We start from the raw sequence: 9,621 nt of genomic DNA, 5'->3' as shown, positions 1-9,621 counted from the left end.
TCATTGCAAGAAGCAGCTGTTGCCCTGAACTGAACAGCACAGGGAGGTTTTTGTACTGGTCTGTATCACTGTGGGAGGGGTCTCGTAGCTTTGCTGACAGTAATAATCTCCAGCATCTTCAGCTTCAACTCTGCTGATGGTGAGTGTGAAATCAGTGCCAGACCCACTGCCGCTGAAGCGGTCTGGGATCCCAGAGGCACGGTTGGATGCACCGTAGATAAGGAGCTTAGGCGCTTGTCCTGGTGTCTGCTGGTACCAGGTTAGGAAGTGAGTCCTACCGAGAGTGAGGCTTGAACTGGCTCGGCAGTTGATGGTGACTTTCTCTCCTGGAAACACTGCCAGGGATTCTGGAGTCTGAGTCATCACAATGTCCCCACTGGCACCTAGATTTATGAACAAAATGTAATTTAATATATTAAACATATAACAGTCATACTGGACAATTCTGTGCTGGGCTCAAGATTCCCATTGGCACCTTTGGCATAATTATTGGTACTCATCTCCTGGCCATGGGGTTAAAGATGAAACTCTCATTCTAAATCCCTTTCTCCATTGCTCTCAGCTCCTTGTCGGTTCTTGTCCTTTTAAGGGTTATTTAAATAGGACAAACGTTCGCTGAAGTTGGTGACACTCTTGCACGAAAGCTTATGGCTTGATATGCAACTATGTTGAATTCAGACATTTTCTATATTAAGTGCTACTGCAATGTCATTGGAAGTAGTAAATAATCATTTTAATTCAGCCAGTTCCCTCTTGGTGTGATCCTTACCCTGGATGCAGAGCGCCAACAGCCAGATGAGTGAAGCCTGTGAGATCATCTTGTTCCGTGTCACTGCCCAGATGCCGATGAACAAACCATAACAACAGACCAAGAATGTTTTATAACGGCTCATGGTAGCAGGGGAATATCACTTGGGTGGCATTATGCAAATTTAGGTCAAATGAAAATTCCTGTGGTCAATACACGTGCACAAAAAGGGAAGAGGCCTTTGGTAAAATGGCAAGTTCAGACACCTGTCTGATCTGGGCAGCTCCCTCACTTGGGGTTGAAAGAACACTTGTCAGATTGATTTAGAATAAACCTTCTCTGATAGTCCTTGTTTAGGTGCCAGTTAGCAACACAGTAGCACTAGAAGTCTCCTCACAACCATGTAGTCTCAGAGGGGTGGCCGTGTTAGTCTGTAGTTTCACAAATTACAAGCAGTCCTGTGGCAACTTGAAGGCTAAGAAATTTATTAGCTTTTGTGGGTAAAATCCACTTCCCCAGATGCAAGACTGGTCTGTCCCTGTGTCTTGCCTCCCGCCTAGTTCCAGGGGACAGAAAAATGCAATACTGGGGGCTGTTTCCTCTCTTCACTCCATGTGCTCCCTCTGCTCCAGGGGATGGAGAGGCAGAAAGCCTGCCAGGTCCCAGTCTCCCACCTGAAGCCAGGGGAGGCTCTGCAGTTTGCAGGCAGTGCCTCCTGCAGCCCGTTGTGCTGTGTGCGCACTGTCCTGGGTGAACAGGGAGCACTGTGAGTTGTTCCTTTGCAGCCTCGCCAGTCTCTGACAACACCACAGCTCAGGAGCTTGCTGGTTTCCTCCCGCAGGGCAGTAAATCAAGTCCTGGGTTGACCATGTGTGTCTCTTTCAGACCAGGTCTACACTAGACCTTCAAGTCAACCGTAGATAAGCAATTCCAGCTACTGCAATTGTGTAGCTGGAATCGACATATCCATGATCAACTTATCGGGCTGTCCTCCCTGAGGGAGGTCAGTGGGAGAGTTTCTTCTGTCAACCTCCCTTACTTCTCATGAGACTGAGGAGTACAGGAGTCGGCTGTTGAGCCCTGGTAGTTCAATTTTGTGTATCCCCCTGAGGTGCGCAAAATCAACCTCTAGAAGACCAACCATGACTCGATCTCTGGCTGAGTGTAGACGTGCCCTTAATTCTGAACTGCTCGCGCTGTATTTATAGGAGACTAGTTTAGAATTCTTGTTTGGTTGTTGGAACAGAATTGTTCACCTGGGGGAAAATCAGGAACCTGTTTCAGCTGAGTGAAAACCCTGGACATCCGGAGTGACAATCTGGGCCACTTAGTTCTTCTTGTCTGTGCTGTGGCCTGGGTGCTGTAGGAGAACAGCAGTGTCTGCAGCCCATGCAGCAAAGAAAGAAGTGTGGCAGTGGCAGAGAGAAAGTGAACATTTAGGAAGGAGCTGTGACACTTCATAGCGGGTGTATTTGCTGAATCATACTGTCTCCACCATATTTAATCATCTCTCCTGTTATCTTATCTTATTTCCAGGGCTTTTGTTGTTCTTTAATCATTTCACTGCTCTTTCTACTTCCTTGTTGGAAATATTGATCTCACTCTTGATACTGTGCGGAGATATCTCTTTCACTTTGATCAGTCTCTCTGAGTTCTTGCCCTAAACAGCTGTTCTTATAATAGGATAAAGCTTCAAGCCAGAAATGATCTTATCCTGACCGGGGTCTCGGGTTCTTGTAAAGTTCTGTGTTTCTTCTTAGGGTATGTCAGGTAGATTCCAAAGCAGGCTGAAGACAAAGATGGAGGAGCCTTCATGGTCTTTAAACTCTTCCCATGTGGAGGGAATTCCATTGTTCTCGTTGCGTAAAAGCATTTTCCAAGATGCAAATTGTCCCCTGAGGAAAGCCCCTGTCCATGTATGATCCAGCCCTCTCCCAAGCTGCAGATATTGCCTATGTACTTGTCTGAGCTTTCACAGCAAAGTTCCGTAATGTGTGCTGGTACCTGCCAAGTGCCTTTGTCAGTCAAGTATTGCTACTCCCCTGACAAGCTGCCCTCTCACAATAGGGTTGCCATGCCTTCTTTAAGAGGACTTCACAGATGCAAACATTTGGAATACAAATATTTAGAGAGTACTCATAACTTCAAATGCAAAAAATGACACTTTCGCAAAAATAGGATATAAAGATCTGGCTGAAGATTATAGGTTGAGGGGTATTTTTGTCCAAAGCATTTGTGAGCTATTTATATTTATAATCATAACCAATTTTCCATGAAACACGGTGGGCAGATATGTCACAGAGAGGTTATGGAAGTTATGCAGGAATTACTTCATGAAAACGTATGAATTGAAGATCGTAATAGTGCCTTCTGACCTTAACATCTGTGACACTATCTCAGTTCTGGAAGATCACTGAGAAGATGGTGTGACTGTATCACAGCGTCATCTCTCAAGTGCCACACCCCTCAGAGACTCAGTGCAAAGTAATTAGTCTCCTTGTTACATCATGTCTTGCCTGTCAATTTAGAGAGAGAACTGGACACTCAGGTAAAGGTGTCAAAGCCTGACAGACACCCAGCTGTCTTTTCAGCAGGTGATAGTGGTACTGATTGGGATACTGTAGAGGAAACAGCTGTTACAGTGTGCAAGAGACATAGCTCAGAGCAGGGAGATTTTTCAACTGATGTGTATCACTGTAGCTGTGTCTACACTAGCTGGCTATTTCGAAGTAGCCGGGCCAACTTTGAAATAGCACCTGCTGCGTCTATACGTGCCGAGCGCTATTTCGAAGTTGAAATCGACGTAAGGCGGTGAGACGTCCAAGTCTCTATCCTCATCAGGAGCTGGGAATAGCACTCTACTTCGACACTGAACGTCGAAGTAGGGCACATGGAGATGATCTGCGTCCTGCAACATTGAAATAGTAGGGTCCTCCATGGCGGCCATCAGCTGAGGGGTTGAGAGACGCTCTCTCCAGCCCCTGAGTTCTATGGTTGCCGTGTGCAGCAGCCCCTTAAAGCTCCCCACCCCCTGAGTTCCTGTGCAGGAAGCTGAGAACATGTGCAGGCAGCAGCACACACGTGCCCAGCCTGCACGTTCTCACAAGCCCCAACCCAGCACCCTGCACCCCATGGCAGCCAGCCAGCCCCCCAAGCGCCCACAGGGCACCCCCCCCGCAAGGGGACCCAGGGCTCCCAGCCAGCCAGCTTGAAGTGACTCAGAGTCTTTCCATTAACTTCAGTGGGCTTTAACATAAGGTTGTCACTGTTAATTCCCACTTCTCCTTACTTATGCCTACAGGCCTGCACAAATGCAGCAAGACTGCATGCTGATCCTTGTCTGCTCCTGTGCTCAGCCACCTTTATAGCTCTAGGGGATGGAGAACCCGGCACTGGGGACACGTCCTTCTTTTCTCTCCCTGCTTTGGTTGTAGTATATCAGGTTGTTCACCTAAAGAAAATATATATGCATAAAATGGCCAACAGATGGTAGTATTTAAACTATGAATTGGACCATGTGAAATTATGGCAGCATCACTGATATAAAGGTAATACAGATTGAACTTCTGTAGTCCTCAGGGTCCGAATGTACCAGAGAATTTTAATAGAGAAGGTTAATATTGTCTAGCAGCATCATGAACACTTCCACTGCTTACCCAGCTCTTAGAAGACATTTAGCAGAAAAAATTAGATTTGAATAACAGCATAGAACACTGAGAGCCAGGACTGGTGGCTGGAAACAAACTTCATTGTACTGTGGGAAATTAGCCACACGCATGAAAATTGGTCGTCCGGCTAACTAAAATCATGCCAGATTATGGATGCTGCTGGATGAGAGTGTTCCCGATTAGAGAGTTTCAACCTGTACAACAGTAAAATAATAAAGGTAAACTAGTTTCATATTCTCTCTTCTCTTTTATAGATTACAGGGGATGCCTATTGAGCCTGATTCTAATCTTTCCTTTCTCTCCATTGTCTTCCATTCTAGTCCAAAGCATGAGTAAGTTCTTTGAAGTTTTTAAATTACTTGTCTCCTCTCATGGTAGAAGATGTCTCCGAGTGTCCACAGATTGAGAATATTGTTGAGAATTTAGGACAAAATGCTTTGCATGCATATATAACCTATGCAGGTGTTTGTTCTGGGTGGTTACAAAGGTTGGTTTTCCTCTTTATGGTTAGCCGATCAGCTCTACAGAGTCAGAGGCATGAAGATGCTCTCAATGGTTCAGTTCATCTGGTAAAGTTCTGAATCCAGGGTAAAAATCAGTATTAAGAGGTTATAGTGCAGTTGAGGGGAGCTCAGTGGAAGGAATCCCAGCACATCTAATGGGCTGTTACCAGTGTGGGAAAAACAAATTGAATTCTTAAACCCCAACCCTAAAAGTGTCAAATGTCCTCATATGAAGGAGGAAATATGTTTGTCTTCCCCATCACAGCCCACTTGTGAATCTAACAACAGCCCAGTTGTATTTGCATAGGCCTCAAGTTCTGTGACCTTTCTGTCAGGGGAAGGCTGGACACAGCCAATATCACCTGTCTGGGTTAATGTACATATCCCCCAGAATGGGTCGTTAGCGAGTAGCATGAGTTGTTCCTCCGTTCCCAAAGGTGAGCTGGATTCCCCTTCAACTCAACAGGACTCTTCTACCTACAGGGGCCCAGCCACCTGCCAACCCCCTCCCCCAACTCCCCACACATAGGCCAAGCCTGGTCTAGCTTCTCCACTGGTCCTAGGGGTTGTCTCTGGGATTGGAGGTAAGGGCCTTGACAGGTGATGGGCAGCAGAGACCACCCCAAACTGGATCTGTCCTGTGGTCTGTTCTGGGGAGCCAGTGCGAAGGTCCAGGGGACAGAGAGGCGTCCTCTGCAGGCCTGAGAGCCAACAGTGAGCAATGGCTGATCAGGGAGGGACCAGGGCAGAGATTAGTCAGCAGGTTGGTTAAGCCTCAAGAAGCAGCACTAGTGAAGCAGGCTGGGCTGGGCTGTCTTCAGAGTCTGGGCCCAGCCCCCTGGAGTCTCTGGTGCCATTGTAAACCCAGTACTGCTCTGGACTTGAGGACTTTGATCCAACCTCTCCAAAATGCAGCACTGCCAATAAAGCACTGGGAGAGCTTTGTGGGTTTTAAATCCTGAAATGCTCAGAGGGGGCAGCAAGTAAGAATTATTTTGGGGGAATTGGGAAGTAAAATCATTTATCCAGGAAAAATGCCCCCTATTCACTGCATCAAAAAAACTTGGCTATTGAAAGAAATTTCTCTAGTAGCAAATTTTTTTGGCAGGGTGCATTATTGTCCTTGTATGACGAGATGGCGCTGTGTCACACAGTTTTCTGAGCTGTTTGTCCTTAGTGTGTAAACATGGGAAATTTTGAGACTACATACTGTGTTGTTGTTAGTTTTGGTTATGTTGGGGCCTTAAGAAGGGGAGCTGGGTGAGTAGAAGGGGAATTGGCTCTTTGTCTTGGTCTCTGTAGGTTCTTGAGGCAGATTTTCTCCCTAGGATCTGGCATTAATGTTGGGATGAGATTCCTGTGGGAGTTATTTGTCTGCATGTTGTTTGTGATCACCACTGTTTCAGGACAGGTGTTGATGTGTAAAGAACACAAGTTACACTTAGTGTCCCCAGAGTTGGTATCACTGATTAGTGTTGTACTGCCAAAGCAGACCAACAAGTCCAGGGCATCTGCTACTGCTTGGCAGAGCGTCAACATTGGTGTTCATAAAGAGAAAATTATATTATGGAAGAGTCCACAGTGGGCTGAGTTCTCAGTTCCTGGTTTTAAAAAACTGGTCAAAATGACATCTGAAATCTAGTGTAACCATTAAGTGTAAGAAGCAGCTGTTACACAAGGAGGAACAGTGTGGGGAGGTTTCTGCATTGGTCTGTATCACTGTGAGAGGCGAGCTGTGGCTTTGTAGACAGTAATAATCTCCAGCATCGTCCGCTTCAACCCTGCTGATTGTGAGAGTGAAATCGGTTCCAGACCCACTGCCGCTGAACCGGTCTGGAATCCCAGAAGCATGGGTGGAAGCAAGGTAGATAAGGAGCTTAGGAGCTTGTCCTGTTTTCTGTTGATACCAGGATAAATAGTCATTGCCTGAGTATGTAAGGCTTGAACTGGCTTTGCAGCTGATGGTGACTTTCTCTCCTGGAGACACTGCCAGGGATTCTGGAGTCTGAGTTACCACAATCTGCCCACTGGCATCTGGATTTAAAAAAAAAAAAGTAATTTAATACATACATGCGCGCGCACACACATCTTTATATAATTATTGCAGCTCTTCACAATGGTTAAAGTTAAAACTTTCATTTTAATCTTCTTTCTCTCAGGTTCCTCCAATGTTTTTCTTTTAATATTAAGTTAAATAAGAGAAACATTCTTTAAAGTTCGTGCTGCTCTCTGGTGAACATATTTGCTATCCAGTCTCTCTAGATTACAACTCTTTTATTGGCTCACTCTGTAGCTCTTTAGGACAGAGTCCATCTTTTCATGATGTGTCGGCGCAGTACCTAGAACGAAGCTGCCCTGATACTTAATTAGGGCATCAAGGTGCTACAGAATAATTAATTAATTAACTCATTTTAATTCAGACGGCTGCCTCTTGGTGTGATCCTTACCGTGTATGGAGAGCACGAGCAGCCCGATGAGCAGAGACTGAGAGAGCATCTTGCTACGTCTGACTGCCCAGATGCTGACGAACGAGCCATAACAACAGACAGAGGAGGTTTTATAACGGCTTATTGCAGCGGGAAATGTCCGTTGGGTGGAAATATGCAAATCTGGGTCGGGTGAAACTTCCTGAGATCAAGAGACAGGCACAAAACTGGAAAGGGCCCTACCCCCTGAAATAGACAAGTGCAGCCACCTCAGCCCTGGGCAGCTCCCTCCTTATGGGCTGCAATGCCCCTTGTCAGGTTGACTTAGAATAGGTGTTCTGTGCTCATCATTCTTGTTTGGGTGCCAGTTTCCAGCACTGCTGCTCCCGACACTGTCTCACAACAATGATGCAGTGTGTTCTCCTTGGCAGAAAAATGACACAGAAGATGGTGTGTGTCAAGGGTTCAGTACACATGAGCACACCCACATTAGGCCAGTTATGTCGGGTCTACTGTTCTCTGACATCAATGGGAATCTTTCCAACGGCTTCAGTGTGTTTTTGGAGTCGGTCCCTTGTGCTAATCCCTATGTCTCCTCATTTACACCCAGATGTCAGCACCACTGCAGCCAGACTGAAACTGGTCTCGAGCATGGATGGATGCAGCACCCCAGCAGTGGTGCCAGGGCCCTGAGGGACGTATGCAGCTCCTAACACAGCCCATCAGTGTCATGCCATGTGGGGTGGACAGGCAGCACTGGGCGTTATTCCTTTGCTCCGTCTAAAGCCTTCAGGAATCCCAGAGCTCAGATTGTCTCTTCTCTCCTGCCACATGGCATCACTGGCAGCGAAATCTGGGGCTGACTGTCTGTCTTCCCTCGGCAATGCTCTCATGGTGGTTATAGAGCAGCTAGGGAAAGTCGTTTAGGTTTTGGGAGCAAAATCTTTTACCCTGGGGGAAAACCACTCAGGTGGGATTTGGAAAGAGACTCATCTGGGCAATGCGCTTATTCCTGCCTGTGCTGCTGGCTGGGGAGGGGGTGGAAGAACAGCAACGTTTGCAACGCCGCCTCCCCTCCTCCTCCTCCACCTTCAAGCTGTGAATATTTAGGAAGCAGCAGTGACACTGAATTGAACTGTACAGGCAGGTTTTTGTCTTGGGCCGTATCACTGTGTGAGAGGGGTACTGTGATGCTGCAGACAGTAATAATCTCCAGCATCATCCGCTTCAAACCTGCTGATTGTGAATGTGTAGTCAGTGCCGGACTCGCTGCCGCTGAACCGGTCTGGGATCCCGGAGGTATGGGTGGAAGCCCAGTAGATGAGGAGCTTTGGAGCTTGTCCTGTTTTCTGTTGGTACCAGGCTAAGTGGTTATAGCCACCGCTGCTGAGGCTCGAACTGGCTTTGCAGCGAATAGTGACTGTCTCTCCAGGAGCCACAGCCAGAGATTCTGGAGTCTGAGTCATCACAATCTGCCCACTGGAATCTGAATTAACAAATAGAATACAGGTTAACATGTGCATGTTTGGTCCCAGTATATGTAGGGTGTAAATATAGATAATTTTTATACGTAGCAATAATATAGTTAATAAAAACAATGTTTAATAAAATCCCAGTGACGGCCTGTAACTTGGCTTGAGATTTTTTTCCCCATTCAAAGTTGACAATTGTTTGTTTGTATTTTCTCAGACCTTTTTTCCCCATTAATTGCAGTTAGAAGTTGCTTTCATGAGCAGTGGAATGGTTATATATCATTATACAGTATTTCTAGCTCTCTTATTTTTTTCCATATATCTTTGGCTTAAATGATCCAGATCCCTCTTCATGTCATTCTTACCCTGGATCCAGAGCACTAACAGCCAGATGAGCTGAGCTTGGCAGATCCAGATCATCTTTGTTTTTCTGTATTGACAGATGCTGATCGACATACTTGAACGAATGACACAGATCATGAACAAATGACTCAGATCATTTATAACGGCTCAGGGCGGTAGAGGGTGTTTGCTTGGTTGTGGCATATGCAAATTTGGGTCAAACATGAAAATCTCCCTCTGATCCAAAACATTCATCAAAAGGAAAGGGTTCTGTATTAGGGTAATGGACGAGCTCCATACAGCAGGCTTTGTGGCAGCTCCCTCACTTTGTGCTGAAATGGGAAAAGTTGTTACTGATTTAAATCTGTAGTGGTAGCACCCAGAAATGTCAACTAGGCTCAGCGCCCCCTTGTGGCTGATGGTTTAGTAACATATAGAACACCAGTCCCTCATGCTTGTGTT

General features: G+C 46.2%; 1 protein-coding gene across 1 annotated transcript; it reads right to left on the bottom strand.

Moving 5' to 3' along the window:
- On the bottom strand, positions 1-9,273 carry LOC142012218 (uncharacterized). Its single transcript, XM_074992073.1, has 4 exons — positions 9,183-9,273; positions 6,640-6,953; positions 5,325-5,361; positions 1-383 (listed from the first exon to the last, which is right to left on the bottom strand). Exons 1-4 carry the CDS (start codon positions 9,271-9,273, stop codon positions 1-3), a joined length of 825 nt encoding a protein of 274 aa, XP_074848174.1.
- Between the last annotated feature and the right edge of the window lie 348 nt (positions 9,274-9,621).

The sequence above is a fragment of the Carettochelys insculpta genome, chromosome 4, assembly GCF_033958435.1.
Source record: "Carettochelys insculpta isolate YL-2023 chromosome 4, ASM3395843v1, whole genome shotgun sequence".
NCBI classification, from domain to species: Eukaryota; Metazoa; Chordata; order Testudines; family Carettochelyidae; genus Carettochelys; species Carettochelys insculpta.
The sequence above is the reverse complement of the archived record's forward strand: the minus strand, read 5'-3'. Positions and strand labels throughout refer to the sequence as shown.